The sequence below is a fragment of the Festucalex cinctus genome, chromosome 2 (assembly GCF_051991245.1).
Source record: "Festucalex cinctus isolate MCC-2025b chromosome 2, RoL_Fcin_1.0, whole genome shotgun sequence".
Classification (NCBI taxonomy): Eukaryota; Metazoa; Chordata; class Actinopteri; order Syngnathiformes; family Syngnathidae; genus Festucalex; species Festucalex cinctus.
This window is the reverse complement of record NC_135412.1, coordinates 40,459,920-40,478,035: the sequence shown is the minus strand read 5'-3', so window position 1 is coordinate 40,478,035 and position 18,116 is coordinate 40,459,920. Positions and strand designations below refer to the sequence as shown.

The 18,116-nt window shown below is 45.6% G+C and overlaps 3 protein-coding genes across 7 annotated transcripts in view; 2 read left to right on the top strand and 1 right to left on the bottom strand.

The window, feature by feature from the left end:
• The first annotated feature begins 8,732 nt into the window (after window positions 1-8,732).
• Window positions 8,733-9,716, top strand: LOC144014814 (uncharacterized). Its single transcript, XM_077515111.1, has 5 exons — window positions 8,733-8,832; window positions 8,963-9,009; window positions 9,093-9,143; window positions 9,212-9,245; window positions 9,321-9,716. The coding sequence occupies exons 1-5, from the start codon at window positions 8,754-8,756 to the stop codon at window positions 9,614-9,616; spliced, it is 507 nt and encodes a 168-aa protein (XP_077371237.1). The 5' UTR covers window positions 8,733-8,753; the 3' UTR covers window positions 9,617-9,716.
• A 2,224-nt stretch (window positions 9,717-11,940) lies between these two features.
• Window positions 11,941-17,876, top strand: szrd1 (SUZ RNA binding domain containing 1). Its single transcript, XM_077515113.1, has 4 exons — window positions 11,941-12,174; window positions 13,289-13,338; window positions 14,187-14,462; window positions 14,711-17,876. Exons 1-4 carry the CDS (start codon window positions 12,127-12,129, stop codon window positions 14,820-14,822), a joined length of 486 nt encoding a protein of 161 aa, XP_077371239.1. The 5' UTR covers window positions 11,941-12,126; the 3' UTR covers window positions 14,823-17,876.
• The window catches only part of atp13a2 (ATPase cation transporting 13A2), a 38,192-nt gene continuing 37,048 nt past the window's right edge, over window positions 16,973-18,116 (bottom strand). For all 5 annotated transcript variants that reach the window (XM_077515105.1, XM_077515107.1, XM_077515106.1 and 2 more), the window contains one exon: window positions 16,973-17,221. In XM_077515105.1, coding sequence (XP_077371231.1) covers window positions 17,048-17,221 — 174 coding nt within the window. In that variant the 3' untranslated portion in view covers window positions 16,973-17,047. The remainder of the gene's footprint in view (window positions 17,222-18,116) is intronic.

Sequence of the window (18,116 nt, the reverse complement as noted above, 5' to 3'; positions counted from 1 at the left end):
TGCGGGCCTGATCCGGCCCGCGGGCCTTATGTTTGACACCCCTGATTTAGAGTCTTTAATTGAATAAGTATTGAACCTGCCATGCCTTTTTTATGTAGAAGGAAGCCCCATAACTCAAATCTGCCTATATAAGAACTAGGGGCGTTAAAAAAAAAAATCGATTCGGCGATATATCGCGATACTACATCGCGCGATTCTCGAATCGATTCAATAAAAAAAAAAAAACGTTTTTTTTTTTGTTTTTTTTTTGTTTTTTTGTTTTTTTGTTTTTTGTTTTTAGAGCTCAGAATTGTTCATTCGGTAGTCTTACCGATTCAACGTCTTATCAACATTGCCTTTTTGTGTGTGTGTGTGTGTGTGTGTGTGAATCGATTTTTAAACTTCCATTTTTAATGGAAAAATATTCAACAAAACGTCTGACTTCGGGTTAGGATTCACACCTTGAGCATGGAAGAATGTTATATGAACGGAACATTAAGCCTTAATATTTTATTTTAATGCTGTTCAAACGAAACAGATTACAACCTCTATAAGACTGAAATTTCAGATAAATAAATAATACATTTTCATATAAATCTTACACTCTACAAGCTTACTGATTAGTATTTTCTAAATTTGAATGAAAAAAAATCGCAACAATCGACTTATAAATTCGTATCGGGATTAATCGGTATCGAATCGAATCGTGACCTGTGAATCGTGATACGAATCGAATCGTCAGGTACTAGGCAATTCACACCCCTAATAAGAACTGTCTATTGAAGTATATAATTTTAGTTATCTATGTCGATTCATGCCCCCATCCCTGTAAAAGGCCACCTGGTTTGACCCAAACCTGCTCTGACACATTTTCCTTTCTTTTGACCCAGCAGACATATGTAGGGGTTTTCCGATCACGTGTGCTCTGGCTGGCCTTGAAGGCATTCTGTGAGATAGGGGTTTTCCGAACACGTGAGCTACACGTGCTACACGTGAGTGAGCTCGCCAAGACCAGGTGCAGGCCATAAAAATGTCTTGTCCGCAAGATTTATGAGCAGGAAGGTACACATGAGCTTGCGTAACCATAAAGTTCATACAAAGGTCATGTCACGGTTCCGGTGCGGGGTGGGGACCCAAATGCAGAAAAACAAAAGGAATGAGTTGGCAAAGTTTTATTGCAATAGTGGACGGCCAGAAAGTGGTTGCAGTCCGTTGGGTGCTGGGGGCTGGTTCTGGTAGGCGAGGCGTGTGTCAAGGTCAGGGTCTGCGGGCAGGACGACAGGCTGAAAAGGAGGACAGAAATGCGAGTCAGGAAAGGTAAGTAAAAGTCGATTTCAAGGTCTAGCTGGATGTACAAACTCGTTCAGGAGTTGTGACGATCTGGCGGTGTGGTGGAGTCAGAGGCTGGCTTAAGTAGGCTGCTGATTAACTGGACACACCTGCTGCTTTGACTCCAATGCACCACACCTGGAAGACACACGCACACTCAGCGGGCTGGGCCCGCAGGCCTGACAGTACCCCCTCCCCCACGAGCACCACCAGGTGCAGAACGGCCCAGGCGACCAGGATGGGCACGATGGAAGTCGCGGATCAGCGACTTGCACAGGACCTGGCGAGCAGGGATCCAGCTGCGCTCCTCTGGTCCGTAACCCTCCCAGTCTACTAAATACTGGAGGCCGCGACCGCGGCGACGAACGTCCAGGAGGCGGCGTACCGTGTAGGCGGGATGTCCATCAATCATGAGAGGAGCTGGCGGTGGCGGCACAGGTGGGGACAGAGGGCTAGATGAAACAGGTTTTATCTGAGAGACATGAAAAGTGGGGTGAACACGGAGAGAGGTTGGGATCTTGAGACGCACAGCACAGGGATTGATCACAGCCGCAATCTCAAAGGGGCCGATGAAACGAGGGGACAGCTTCTTGGATTCCGCCTTTAGCGGGAGGTTCCTCGTACTGAGCCACACCTTCTGGCCGACAGCATAGGAAGGTGCAGGAATGCGGCGACGGTTGGCGTGAACCTGTGTCCTGGCAGATGACCGGAGTAAGGTGAAGCGGGCTTGCCTCCAGACCCTGGAGCATAGGCGCATGTGGCTTTGCACAGATGGAACGGAGAGGTCAGGGACCTGAGAGGGAAACAGTGGTGGTTGGTAGCCCAGAGAACACTGAAAAGGGGACATACCTGAGGAGGCGTTGGGTAGGGAATTATGGGCGTACTCTACCCAAGCGAGCTGAGTGCTCCATGAAGCGGGATGGGACTGTGAGATGCAGCGGAGGGTGGTCTCCAGTTGCTGATTGGTACGTTCACATTGACCATTAGTTTGTGGATGGTAACCGGACGAGAGGCTCAGGCCAATGCCTAATGCAGCACAAAAGGCCCTCCAGACCTGTGAAGTGAACTGGGGCCCCCTGTCCGACACAATGTCAGAAGGGATGCCATGTAGACGGAAGACATGTTGGACTAACTGGTCAGCGGTTTCCTTGGCAGTTGGGAGCTTGGGAAGAGCAAGAAAGTGGGCTGCTTTGGAAAACCTGTCAACAATGGTGAGAACTACTGTGTTACCTCTTGACGGCGGAAGTCCGGTAACAAAGTCCAGGGCAATGTGGGACCACGGGCGTTTGGGAATAGGAAGCGGGTGGAGCAGGCCAGAGCTAGGTTTGGAGGAGGTTTTGTTCTGGGCACATACCGTGCATGCCGAGACGAACGAGCGGGTGTCCTCCTCCATCGTGGGCCACCAAAAATTTTGGCGGAGGAAGGTCAGCGTCCTGCGGATTCCCGGGTGGCAGGTAAGTCGCGAGGAGTGAGCCCACTGTAGAACCTGGGAACGGACAGGGTCAGGGACAAACAGGCGGTCCTGCGGAGCCCGGGGGGGTATAGTCAGTCCAACCTGGGCCCTCCTCACCAGGGCTTCAATTTCAAAAGTGACAGACCCAACAAAACAGGTGGAAGGCAGGATAGGGCCGGGATCTGACCTGGTGCCCTCTGCTGCAAACTGGCGGGATAGGGCATCCGGTTTTGTATTCTGAGACCCTGGGCGGTAGGACAGGGTGAATGCGAACCGATCAAAGAATAAGGCCCACCTGGCTTGACGTGAGCTTAGTCTCTTGGCAGAGCGGATGTACTCCAGGTTTTTGTGGTCTGTCCATACAACAAACGGCTGCTCGGCCCCTTCCAGGAGGTGTCTCCATTCCTCCAATGCCGCCTTCACCGCCAGGAGTTCCCGGTCACCAATTCCATAGTTCCTCTCGGCTGGAGAGAGCCTGCGGGAATAGAAGGCACACGGGTGGACCTTACCATCCTCCAGAGACCGCTGGGACAAAACCGCTCCGACCCCCACCTCCGAGGCATCCACCTCAACTATGAATTGCCTCTGCGGATCTGGATGGACAAGCACAGGAGCAGTGGTGAACATATGTTTGAGCCTGCTAAAGGCCAGGTCAGCCTCCTCAGACCACTTGAAGGGCACCACTGTGGACGTAAGGGCGGTAAGAGGAGCTGCGGCACGACTGTAGTCTTTGATGAATCGGCGATAGAAATTGGAAAAACCAAGGAAGCGTTGCAGCTCCTTCCTGGATGTGGGTCTGGGCCAATTGGTGACTGCAGTAGTTTTGGCAGGGTCCATTTGGAGCTGTCCCTCAGCAATTACGTAGCCCAAAAAGGTGGTTTTGGTTACATGGAACTCACACTTCTCAGCTTTCACAAAAAGCTTGTTTTCAAGGAGTCTCTGGAGTACATGGCGTACATGTCTTTTATGTTCAGAGTCCGAACTTGAGAAAATCAAGATGTCATCAAGGTACACAAAGACGAACTTCCCAATCATGTCACGCAAAACATCGTTGACCAGGGCCTGGAAGACAGCGGGGGCGTTCGTTAAGCCAAAAGGCATGACAAGATATTCGTAGTGCCCCCTATGTGTGTTGAATGCGGTCTTCCATTCATCACCCTGCCGAATTCGGACAAGATGGTAGGCCTGGCGCAAGTCCAACTTGGTAAAGATGGTGGCTCCATGAAGAGGTGAGAACGCTGAGTCCATCAGGGGTAGGGGATATTTGTTCTTTATGGTGATTTCATTCAGACCACGATAGTCAACACAAGGGCGGAGTGTCTTGTCCTTTTTGTCCACAAAGAAAAAACCAGCTCCCACTGGTGACGAGGAAGGCCGGATGATACCTGCTGCCAGTGATTCATTGATGTAAGAATCTGCTGCTTCTCTTTCCGGCCGTGAGATGTTGTAAAGCCGACTTCGTGGAAGTGGCGCTCCGGGCTGGAGGTCAATGGCGCAGTCGTATGGTCGGTGAGGGGGCAGAGAAGCAGCATGGTGTTTGCTGAACACCCGGGCAAGGTCATGGTACTCGGGAGGGACGCAGGACAGGTCGGGCAGTTCTTGTTTGTTTTGGCCACTGGGTGGCACAACGGCAGACAGTAAGCAATTCTTATGGCAATAATTGCTCCAGGAAATGATGTTGGGCACAGTCCAGTCAATGTGTGGGTTGTGCTGTTTGAGCCATGGCATGCCCAACACTATGGGAACTTGGAGGGAGTCAAATACATGTAGACTGATTACCTCTTGGTGATTACTCGAGAGCTTGAGTACAACTGGTACTGTTTGTTGTCTGACATGGGAGATCAGTGCACCGTTTAGGGCTGTGGCATCCAAAGGAGTGGTCAAGGTTTGCAGGTCTATAGCCATTTGTTCTACCAGTCGGTGATCAATTAGGTTCTCATCGGCTCCGGAGTCTACAAGGGCTGACACGGGCAGAGACATATTACCCCAGCAGAGGGTGGCAGAGAGCATAAAACGGTTAGAAGCAGGGGAACTCATAACGGGACTCACCAATACGTTCCCCATTACTGGTGAGTCAGTCCTTTTGGCCGGGAGGGGCACTGAGCGATGTAGTGGCCGCTGGCTCCACAGTACAGGCACAGGTTAGAGGAGCGTCTGCGCGCCCTCTCAAAGTCCGACAGACGAGCACGTCCCAGCTGCATAGGGACACTGCCAGTGTCTGGGGGCGGGTCAGAGGCGGAAACTGGAGCCAGTGGCATGGGAGATGGATCCGACAGTGATGGCCCAGCAGTGGGCGGAGTCTGCACTTTGGCACTGCGCTCTCTCTTGCGCTCCCGGAGGCGACAATCCAGCCTTATGGCCAAGTCAATGAGCAAGTCAAGACAGCTCGGATCATCCCTCGAGGCCAATTCATCCTTAATGTTTTCGTTTAATGCTGCCCGGAAGACCTCCTGGAGTGCCTCATCGTTAAAGTTGCTCTCAGCGGCGAGAGTCCTGAAAGACACCGAGAACTCTGCCACGCTACGAGCACCCTGTCGTAGCGACATGAGATGTCTTGCAGCCTCCCTCCCATGGACCGGGTGGTCGAAGACCTTCCTCATTTCCTGGGTAAAGCTGGAAAAGGAAGCGCAAGCAGGAGACTGTTTGTCCCACTCAGCAGTGGCCCATGCGAGAGCCGCGCCGCGGAGGCAGCCTATGAGGTAAGCAATTTTAGCGTGGTCAGAAGCATAGGACAGTGACTGCTGACTGAAGACTAGGGAACACTGGACTAGAAAAGGACGGCAAGCTCCTAAATCACCATCATAAGGGGCAGGCGTGGGCACGTACGGTTCTTTAACGATCTGGGGAGGAGGTGCAGTGGGCGGGGCAGGTGTAGCAGCGGATGATCCTTGTGTTTGAAAGGCCGCATGTTGCTGCTGGAGGGTCCTGAGGGCTTGCGAAAATTCACGTACCTGTCCAATCAAGAAGTTCAGGGCATTGTCATGTTGGTCCAAAAGCACACCTTGTCCGGTCAGGGTCTGACGAATGGAATTGTTCCCTGCTGGGTCCATAGCAGGCCAGATCGTGCTGTCACGGTTCCGGTGCGGGGTGGGGACCCAAATGCAGAAAAACAAAAGGAATGAGTTGGCAAAGTTTTATTGCAATAGTGGACGGCCAGAAAGTGGTTGCAGTCCGTTGGGTGCTGGGGGCTGGTTCTGGTAGGCGAGGCGTGTGTCAAGGTCAGGGTCTGCGGGCAGGACGACAGGCTGAAAAGGAGGACAGAAATGCGAGTCAGGAAAGGTAAGTAAAAGTCGATTTCAAGGTCTAGCTGGATGTACAAACTCGTTCAGGAGTTGTGACGATCTGGCGGTGTGGTGGAGTCAGAGGCTGGCTTAAGTAGGCTGCTGATTAACTGGACACACCTGCTGCTTTGACTCCAATGCACCACACCTGGAAGACACACGCACACTCAGCGGGCTGGGCCCGCAGGCCTGACAGGTCAGCTTTAAATTAGGCCAAAGGTTGCGAGCCTAAGTTTACGTGGAGTAACAGTGCCCCCAATGGTCACAAAATAGTACTGCACCAAGTTAAACTCCTATCTTGCAGTGCACTCTAGTGGCCAAAGACATTCATATGAATAATTAGGCTAATATGTAGGAGTGGGCAAATTTTGTAGTGGCCCAATACCGTTAGCTACCTTATGATGTTACGCCCAAGGAAAAAGTTTGGGGGTGGATTCTAGTCAGGCTATATAAACCAGTGCATCCCTTTGTTCGACAGATTTCTGATCCCTTCTGGCCAGAATATATGTCTTGTTTGTATGTCTGTGTCAAATAAATCTTTTTGTCTACAGCTTGAATCTCGGCCCGGCACTCTGTTACTTTTTTCTAGATTCTGAGTTGTTGAACTTTTCCTTTAAAGCGAATACAGGCGAAGATTCTCCTTCCGACACCCGGGATGCATAATATACGATCACTCTTGGAGAGGACAGTCGGAGACCCCCCCCCTCCCCGACATATCTCCCCTGAGCGTCGGCCCGGCGGGAGGGCGAAGACGGCCTCCGCCGGGACGTAAATCTCGGTCCGGCCGTCTGCCTCTCGTCCGGGCTGACGAAACAATACTATCTAAAAAACAAAACAAGGAGGATTCTCACACTCAGAACCACCCAAAAATATTGTGACGTGCTTAATTTTCCTCCTTTTCGACGTTGGTGCATGACTTGATTTGCTTTTGAATTACAATACCAAGAAACTACCACATGGTGGCAACAGTAAACTCATAGTCACGCAGAATGAGTGCGGAACACAGGTCGCGACATCCACTTTATTTGGAATGACAATGGACATCTCAATATTTTACTCCATACAGAAATTTCTGACAGTTTTTGTCCAGTAGATGAGACAACTGTAATTCACTACACCTCCCGGTAATTGCGCTTTCGGCATACTTTCCAACTTTGGGTTGAGTAAAACTGTTTGAAAATTGTCTGTTGAAAATTGTATGTTGGTTTATTAACTGTTCTTATTGAAAATTAAACATGCCAGTGTATGCCACTAACTGTCTGTTTACTGTGTTCTCTTCTGTGATTGGTTAAAATCAGAGGTCAAATTTTGTGGATTTTGTGTGTCATCACAATAACGTTGATTCTGCTTCTTCAATATGACACGTCAGGAATCCATTAGCAGGCTTCTTTAACTCTTTGACCGCCATAAACGTTTAAAAACGTTCAGCATAATCCTAGGATTGGCCGCCATAGACGTTAATTGACGTCTACTATGTTTTTTTATGGAAACGGGTGGAGGAAAGCCTTGGGCAGCTGTGCTCGAAGTATCAAGCCGATCGGGTTACTATAATGGGTATTCCTGGCCACTAGATGGCTGTGATGAGTCTTTTGGACAAGATCGGGTAGGAGACAACAGTAGAAGAAGAGAGGCTGAGCTAGAGTGTTGAGGGGGAGAGAATGGCTAACTTGGCTAAGGGAGTCAAAAAGGCTACAGATGGCAAACAGCTCACGCTTGATCCTTATTTTCAAAGCTCAAAAGCATCGACCAGTGCTCAAGAGCACAGTGATGACGGGGTTAAGTCATAGTTGAAGCGGTGACGCGGCTGTTTCGACCACGTCCTAAGGCCCCACCGGCTAGCGATGCTAATAACGTCCTAAGGCCCCACCGGCTAGCGATGCTAACCCCGGGTTTTCACCAGATGCGGTTGCGGTGCGGTTGCGGTGCGGTGCGTCTTGACTGCGTGCTCCGGACGGGTCAATTTTTTTGTCAATCCACACCGGCACCGCACAGCTGCGGTCCGGCAGCTCCGTCGCCGCCCACTTCCCAACGTGTCTCGCGGGACCGCGCGCGCGCGATCATGTGGCATTTCACAACGACAAACATACAGAAAGTCTGTGCTCAACAGAGAAGCAGAAAGAGAGGTGGACTTCTTTTGATTTAACCTTTTCTTCTTCTTCTGCTATGAGATTCCATGCAGCATCCTTTTTTTGGTTGTCCTTATAAAAAGGATGTGCCGTGTCATATATTATTTTGTGGTTTTCCACCTCCAATATAAACCTCTCCTCGTCCATGTTCGCTGGTGTCGAAACCGTGAATGAGCACATGGCCCGGCGACGCCCACGTCACGTTTTGCTGAAAAGCTTGCGAAATAGGAGCTGGCGAGTGTTTTATTCTGAAAGGTAACCGGAAATTTATTTTGAAACTGCCTCGGTCTTCCTGTCCCGCTCGATGTGTTTGTGCTAGCTTGCCATTTGCCGGAGGCCTACCGCTGCGGCGTCCGGCAAAAATAGAAAATAGGTCTATCCTTGCGGAAGGCTTGCGGCACGCCGTAGGCCTTCCGCAGTCGACACGCAACGCACCCGCAAGCGGTGTAAACTGCACCATTCGAATGAATGGAATCTAATTGCTTGCGTCGCCGGACCGCACCGCAACCGCACCGCAACCGCATCCGGTGAAAACCCGGGGTAACACCGGAGAAAAGTGGCACACAACCGAGCACGTCTGCACAGATGACGTTTCATCGGACGATGACGACTACTATGGGTCCGATGCAAGACAGTCTTGGACAGTCTTCCAAAGAACGTGAAGGTAAGCGCTAACATGCTAAGAGATTGCTAGTAAGATTACTTTTCGGGCGATCTGCTAGCAGCGTGTGTAAATGTGCTGATATACACTAAAACATCTATTAGCTATACAAACGTGAATGTATATTTTATAGATCGTGCTCACAGCAACGTCCGACCGCTGGTTCTACGACAAAGAAAGGTAAAAAAAAAACGTTTTCAATACACCGCAACAATAAAAGGAAAGTCTTTCGATAGTATTGTAATTGTATATGTTTCTTTCAGCTCCCCCTTATAGGGCCCAAAGTGACCCTTCTCACAGTGAGCAGAACAAAGGTAAAAAGAAAAGATTCTCCACAGAACTAATAAAATATTTGATGGTAAACGTCTTCTATAATTTACAGAATGTGCATCAACCAATACACCCAAGAAAAAAAGGTAAACATATGCACACACACACACATTGCATCACACTGCTCTAAAATAATATGATATTGAAATGTACATTTGCAGATCCCAAAGATTCTGGCTGGCTTGAAGTTGATGAATTCGGCTGGCAGCCAACCATCTTCCCCTTTGCTGCAAAACCAGGACCAAGGGATGCTGCAGCAGAGCTGAATTCCCACCTGCCAGCTGACATCCTGGAGCTCTTCATCACGGATGAACTTCTCCAGCACATCGTTCATCATACCAACCTCTACGCAAATCAGTCCATGCAGAAGCAGACTGACAAAAACTGTTGCGCACGTGTAAATAGTTTGCAAAGAGTTTTCCAAATTGTTTGTTCGGATTGCTACTGTTGCATGTAAATAAACTGTTATTTTGCAATCAAAAAACATTTTTTATTGTTGGGGTAGTGTTTTATAGAAGTTTAGGTGTTTGTAGAATCCCTCATTCAAAAAAAAAAAAAGTGCCAAATTCACTAGAGTGCTTGAAATAACATCGTTTCACAAAAAGCTTGATTTCTCCGTATTTTGGAAGAAAATAGAGGATTTGGGTGAAACGAAGCTGTTTTCTATTGTTGATTACTGAAGATCCGAATAAGGTAGAAACAAACTTTTTTTTTTAGATGAAAGATGAGACTTCAATCTTTCATTTGGTAGTATCCGCGTTTCCATAGTCCTAACACAACATTTTCTGTGGAGCTTGACAGATCGGTAAAATTCTGTAAATCAGCTGGCAGTATGGGGTTACCTTTTCCGAAAATGGCTGGCAGTCAGAGTTAAAAAAAAAAAAAAAAAAAAGACAAAAAGGAAAAAAAAACTAAAACAAAATGAAGTGACCTTATCACTCAGATACAAGCAATATTGAATTTATTGCTTTCCATTCCCACTTTTTACAAAGTTACTATATGGAGGATTTTCCCCCAAAATATCTTAACAATAGCCTTTTTATTTGACCATTTATGACTGAAACATATTCTAATTAGTAGATCAACATCTTAGCTGTTCACAATGGGTACTCCTACAAGCCTCTGGACAATATTATTTCGGAAGCGTCCGGTCCGAATCCTTCGAATTTTACGCCCTCTGTCTGCGGGATGTGACGTCATGCGCGTCAGTTGTTTCCTGTCGCGCGAAGACGGAACTAGTACAGATTTTCGCTGCCCCAGACACCCGCTGTTACTCCGCGGAAGGCTGCTTAAAAAAGAAAAATGAAAACAATGTCAAGTGCCACGAAAAAAAAATAAATAAATCTAAACTTGATAGTGACCGACGCCGGGCAAGAACGAGAGTGAACATTGGTTTGACATTTCAGCGGTGGAGAGAGTTGAGATCGGACTTGGATTAGAAAAGTGATTCACATCTGGCTTTCTTTCTACTCCAAAAGGTAAGAAGCGAGTGTCTTGACATTTAGAAGAAAATGTGTTGTTTTCAAATAGCAGTAACCTCAAGATCGATCACTTCTCGGTCGTAACTATTGGGGTGAAAGTGAGGTGGACGGCAACATTTAGCGTGAAAGGGGCGGCAAAGTTGAATGTAATAGAACAGAATGACTTTATGAAGAACAGACGTTCCATTCCGCGGAGTTTCAATCAGGCTAAATGTTGCCTTATTTTCCTCCGTGAAAACAGCCTATTGTAGCTACATTATGCTAACGGAATGTGAACAGTACTACTGAATGGCGATAACATTCACGGGCCACGGCCATATCACACTAAGTAGTGAATGGGTCTATATGTTTTTCACAATCGTCAATTTCCATAACTGACAGCCCACCTTTTGGCTCATGCACAATGACGCTAGCCTGGGGGCGACATACACTAATAATGACTAGAATCAGGTTGACGTCCGTCGAGCGGGGTGACTACAATATGTAACTGCATATTGACGTCGGAATGAGGTCCAATTAATTGACGTAATTTGCACATCGTTTTGGAGTACAGCACAGGACTGGCCTTCGACCGACTAAGCAATATGATCTGCACGTCCCGTCGACATCGATTGTTTAGTGAGGATCGAGAGTCTCATTCCGTGAAGTGGCCAGCTTTGTATAACATTATAAAACTTCTTACCTCTGAAAACATAGTTTAATTGGATATGAAGAGCCCAGTCTTCAGTATTGAGGTCGTGCACGTACGAGTGCGCGCAGCGTGTACGAGCGTGCAGTTTGTTTTCGGCCACAGGTGGCAGTAGCGATTTGAAATTTTAAATCTTCCATATAGCTGCTTTAACTAATATTTTGACCATGTAATTGTTTTTTTTGTTTTTTTAGGTATTTATTAGGGGTGTGACTCAAATAAATGACAATTCCATACATATCTTGATACTGTACATGCCACTGAAAATAAAATCCAGTGTTTTGCCATCTGCCTACAAGTTGGCTACGTGAGGCAAAAGTTTACAAATTGTTTTGTCTATACAATGTCGTGATTTTTTTGTAGCTTGAATTGTTTATAGTGTGTTGTGCTTTCACTACAGTACAATGAAACATTGAAGTGCATGATTTCAATTCAAATTTCAACTGTTAGTAGTTGTTATCTATTTAATTTAAAAAAATAAATAAATAAATAAAAAGAAGAAGAAGAAGAAGAAGAAAGATCTTACCCTTGTTCCTTGGGGGTGGGGATGCTCCACGGTCCTTTATCTGGGGCTAGAAACTCCCTTTATTGCGCGTTCCTAACCTGGAGGAAACCTCTCGGGCAAGGCGTAAAGCGAGGACCACCGTACGCACAGTACAATCGGCAGTTTGGTGGAGTGGGGGTTTCACCACGCTGGGGGAAGCCGTCATGGTGACGTGCCTGTGGGAGAGCGAGAGAGAGAGGCGGACCCGGATGTACAGCAAGCCGCCGTGCAGCGTGTCTCCAGCAACATGAAACATGGATGAGGAGGTTTCGGAAAGTTGGGAGGAAGCGGCTGATAGCGGGGTAAAGTAACCCAACCCAGACATCGATTTGTATGCCACCGTCGTGCCAGCGACTTGAATTCGGCGTGGTCGCGAGAAATACTTTCAAAGCTCGTTGTGTGTCCGGGACTCCGGAGTCCCGCGGGCCAACAATGTGGCTCGTGCTAGCGCGTTAGCAGTGACAAAGTTAGCGAGCTAACGCAGAGCGGCTGGCGAGTTAGCACGACCGTACCCAAACGGGCTTGGCAAGCGAGTAATTTCTTTCTTAAGGACTAGTTAGTAACATAACTCGAAGTGTTCCGTGTATCGTGTGAGCCTATTTCACTGACAAAGTTGCCGTTCTTCGCTTTAGCTAATGCTAATTCTGCTAGGACTGGCATAGAAAAATCGAATGTAGACGCCGGCTTGTGTCGGCTTACCTTTCAGGCGGATGCTCCTCTCACACTCACAAAAACTACTTATAATTCTACTTACATATGTGTTGTACACGCGTAAAACCAAGGCTTCGTAATTGTAATTAATAGTCACAACACAGGCAGACGCATTTGGCCGTTTTATTCGGCGCGGTTCCAACTTTTCACGACAACCAATTCATTGTGTTTGCATTTTAGCTGCTTGTCTTGTTTAAGTTCCTTTTTATAACAACTTAATCTTGCACGTTTGACGGCAGTTTGGGACAATGTTCCGCTGGAAAGCTGTTTGGAAAGTGGCCAAGTTAGCCATTTAACGACGGTCCCTAGCGATCAAGTTTGCACCCGAAGTTAGCTTAGCGCCAGATGATGACGTCACCAACGCGGCCTGAGAAGGCTGCTAGCCGGAAGTAGCTAGACGTCGGCGCTGTGTCGTACGTCATTTTTCCTCGCATACCCTAATTGTCATCGAAAAATAACAACTCTCTGCCTAATGACTGTATAATGTGGTTAATGTTAGCAAGCTGAGCACTTATGCCGTGACTTGACAGCTGCCCCGTTGTAACTGGTGTATAAATAGCTTGTAACTCAACCCATCTTTCCTTTCACTCTAAGACTTGCCCAATACCCTTCACACACTTTTTTTTTTTCCCCTCTACCTGCCATAAAATTCCCCATTGGACTAATTTGTTTACATGAATTCATATTTGCACTTCTTTTCCACAGGAAATGGAAAAGCGGTTGGAGGAGAAACTAAGAATCAGACAGAGCGAAAAGTAAGATAATCATACTTTTGTTTATTTGTTTGAAGTTGGGTGTAATGTAATTTCCAACCATTTCTTAAATTGTATCTAGGGCTGGGATCTGTAAAATAAAATATCCAGTTTTGTTTTTCACAAAAATCAGTTATAATATATATATATATATATATATATATATATATATATATATATTTAATTAATTAATATTCTATGTGTCCTCACTAGTCCAAACATGGTATTCTGATTAATTGAAGTTGCCATGCAAACATCATGTGACCTAACCCAGAAAACATGGTGAACTCGTGGGCTACTTGGATGCCCCTATCTGCAGTTAAAGTTTCCAACATGTTGATAAATCATTTTTTTTACAATGTACTATATAGATGGGCACAATGTGTTTATAAATGTTCAGCATGGTTGACAGTCACTGTGTACCTTTTTCCTATTGTTAACAAATGTGAAAATTATTCCGCTCATCTGTTTCTTATCAGGAATTAACCCCTTATGTTAGTCAATACTCTTCAGATCTCAACTTGGCCTAACAGTGACTCATTTTTTTCCCCAATATTAAACACATTATGTGAGTGGAATTTTTACTTAGACTTGCTTTTCTTGAATATTGTAATCCTTGATCAACCCCAGACTATGCCCACTGTGACAAACTGTACTGTTTATTATTTGTGTTGGTTCTTAAAATGACAAATATTTAAATATCTTTAAAAAAAAAATCTTGTATGCAACAATTTCTATGCATTTTATTCTTTGTTATTTTTGTAAATACTTTGCAGTGTGCTGATATAACAGCTGAATTTTGTCAAAACCATGCGTCTCATCAGTTTCAATTTACCAACTGCCGTTTCCAGAGAGACAAGTAACCACCATTGTTCTTCACGCTCACCACTGAAGACAGCCATGGTCATCCAGGACGACTCTCTACCGGCAGCACCGCCGCCTCAGATTCGCATCTTGAAGCGGCCCGCAAACAATGGGTCGCTGGGTTCCCCCCTGAACCAGAACAGGCCCACGCCACAGGTCAAGTCACTGGCACAGCGTGAGGCGGAGTATGCCGAAGCCCGGAAGAGAATTTTGGGGAGCGCCTGTCCGGAGGAGACGGCCCAAGATAAGAACGGCGCAGACAGGTAAATGTCCATTAGGGACCAAACTCTTGATGTCAAACTGGACTACAAAGGCATATGTAGACATAAAACAAAACTAATAGTTGAAGTTAATACCAACTGTAATCTGTTGTCAAACCTGTTTTGAGGTGAAAAATGTCGGCAAACACATTCTGGTCTACTCGTGCTATTTGTGCTCTGTGCTCTCAACACACCACAATATGTTGAACCGTGCATGGAAATGTTTAGCTTCCGTTATGTTTTTCCTCCAGGGCCGGTCGCATCAACTCAACGTTGCCTTCAGAAGACACCAGATCCAACAATCATGCGGTCCGACAGCCAACCAGCCCCGACGGCACCCAAGGGTTCCGACAGCACAGATAAATTGGACCTAGGGGCCACCGGAAGGAGAGTGAGCTTGGGTTTTGGCGGGGGGTCAAGGGAGCAGACAAACAACACTGCATTGCTCCAAACTTATACCCACTAGGGTGGGATGTCACCGCCTCGACAGGAATAAGTATTTCCCCCATTAACCCCCCACCCCAAGCCCTCCATACTTCCGTCTTGACACTGTGACTGTGAACGCCTGGACTCACTGTGACGATCCCTTTACAAGGAACACCTCACTCCACCTCTCCAAGCAAAGACTATCAAAGAGGTGCAGTGAGTGCCATCCCCCAGCAATAATAGTCAAGACGTCACTTTATAATTGTGCTTTTTTAAATCTTTCAGGTTGGATCACCAACTTTTTACCTTTTGCTCCCTATACCCAATTTTTGGATTATTGCTAAGGTTTTTCTGCTTGGTTGTTTTTACAAAAATCCTTTCTTTAGAGGACCTGCCAGCCCAGCCCTTCAAAATACATAAACCGTGTGACATATAGCCATTGTTTTAGGGATGCAAAATTGATCATCTTGTTGTGTTTCAATGTAGCTTTATTAGCGCGCCCTTTACGAGCACATTGCTATTTGTTTGGAACCATTTTGTTTCTGCTTTATTTTGTTGTTTTTTGTTGCCGGCCTTTCTCCTTGGACTATACATTTTTCTGTTTAAAATTAAGCACCTCGAGTAAAGTGGGTTTGACATTCACTTTTTAAAAGGTATTAGAGAGGATTTTACTACAAATTAAGTTGTCTGATTCTTTATAAACCTGTAACAGACTTGTACTTATGGTTAACAAAAAATATTTATTATTCATAAACTGTGGATGTGGCGGGCCAATCAATAACAAACGCCATTGTTAGTGGCAAGCTCCTGGCTTGTCAATCACACTTCATGCATCTGTGCCCCCTGAGTACGTAGCTTGCGTAGGCCTCTACGTAACAGTGTTTACTAGCGCCAAGACTTCTTCATACTGTGGTTCGTTCCTTGCGTGTATGTTCCAAGTTAACCAACAATGGCAGAGAATGATACAGGACCACCGAGTCATAAAAGAAAGACTGTTTTTGAGGTTGCTGAACGGAGGAGACAAGGACTGAATGAACGAAGCCAAACAAAAGTCATTTTGGGCGAGTCTTTTTAGCCATGGCGTGCGCTAAAGCAGCAGAGAGGTCTCAAAATGGATGCTTTGGTCGCCAAGTTTCTGCTGGACAGTTAACTTCAGTTTACTTTTGAGTAAGAACTATACTTTATGAAGCTTGTTAAACATGTAAAGTTGTATAATGACACCTGCGTCAATGCAGCTCAATGGTTTGTTTATTGACGCTAAATTTCCTGCGTAAAAAGCGGGGTTTATGCATGCGCCCTATTGAGAAAACCACAAACGGCCGTTGGGCTACTCGTTCGCCGCAGAATCCTCTCTAATACCTTTAAGTAGCTTTTCTGCCTTTTAAATATACACAAAAGCAACAACAGCAGTATTTTAACCCAAGAACAAAGACAGAAATCAGGTTACCCCGACTCACTTTGCACATAAGGCATTACTTTCCTTTGCTTTTAGCAAGCTTAGCCAGACCATGCTGTCTTCAGTGCAACATGCAAGAAGTCAGCTCTTTCAAATGACTCTAGAATGAATCCATTAAAAAAAGATTGTATTTCCTTGTTTGTTTGTTTTTTAGCATGAACTTATGTCAAAATGGTGTCTGTTTGTTTGAAATGTTTACGTGACTCCATGTGCAAAAGGTCACTGCTGGAATTCTGACACTGCTGTGAAAGAGGATGTATTCAAACATGACCCAGAGAGCAGAAAGCAAGTCACCAGTTAGCCGAGGAATGATGTTGAGGTTTCAAGTTCTTCGCCCCCACCCACGTTTGAGTTTTTGTTCACGGAGACTTCGAGAAAGCCATATTTTGTGGTACAAGCCATTGACGGAAAGGTCCAATTCCGCCTGTATCGCTTCTTCCTGGGGGTGCAAGCAAGTGGAGAATGTGAGCGAAAAAGGCCAACGGAGCATCTAGCGATAGTGCAGCAGACAACTCTGCCAATGCAAACAGCTTGTAAATAAACAGATTTAATAAACTGATTTGCAAAAAAAAAAAAAAAAAAAAAAGTGCTTCATTAATATCAGTGGGGGAAATGAGAATACAGGCCTCAGTGATGTCATAAAACCAAGCACTTTATTACTTTATTTTATTTAAATTCCTATACTGTATCTCAGGGGAGAGAGATGCTAGTTCATGCCGATGGCTGTGTACTCCGAGGAGTACAGTGTTTGGTTCAGGGGCGGCCATGACGGTACACAGGGGTCACAAAGAAGTGAGTTGAGCTGTTTGAACTTTTTCTTGGATGAACGCTTTGGGCAGAAGCAGCGAAGATAGTTCAGGACACCAACATCAACCACCATCTGCAAAAAACAACTGAATATTAACATACTTTGTCAGCTATGTTGAAATATAATGAATGAGTAAAAAATATCAATAAAAGGAGCCAAAGAGACATTTCATTCAAAGCTAATTATAAACAACCACTGTATTACGGCGAACCCTGCATTTGCCATTCACAAATTAACATCACTTTTTCTTTCCTCCTGTGGAAATTTATGTGCTTTCTAAAATGCCACAAGGTGGCACCAAAGCCCTGTCCAATAGGAAAATACTAGTAACTGGTGTGAAGTATGTTGAAGAGATACAGCTCAACTGAGAGACGAACATCTTTGTACGTCAGTGAGGTTTTAAGTTTTGCCGCGACTGTTCGTGTTGATTTCACTGCCTGTGTTCTGTTCTTGTTTTACTGAGGAGCTGTTAAAAAAGCTCAAGCAAACACGTCACATGCATCATTATTAATTGACAATGGCTAGTTTTATGGGTGGCAAAGGCAACATGCTTGCATAGTTTTTCAAAATCAAATAATTGGAAAGCCTAAGCCGTTTATTTTAAGGGTAATTAACAATAGTTATAACTGATATTAAAGTGTTTTGATTGTACCTTTATCCTGATCTGATCACGCATTCTTCATCTGATTAGTAATCAAGTGAAAAAAAAAAAAGTTTGACATCTTTTTCTTAATTATTAAAGGTGAAAAAAAAAAAAGAGATGTGCGATATAATGATATATATTGCACTGCCACATAAAGCATCTATTGTTTCTATGTTATGACATGACGGGTACTGGGTGAGGTCTGCTGTGACAATAATGTAGCATACAAGACCATAGATATACAGTATATAAAAATTAATGCATGCCCACTAAAGTCCTTAAGACAAAAACTGTTTCACAATGAGGATAAAATACAAAGAAGCA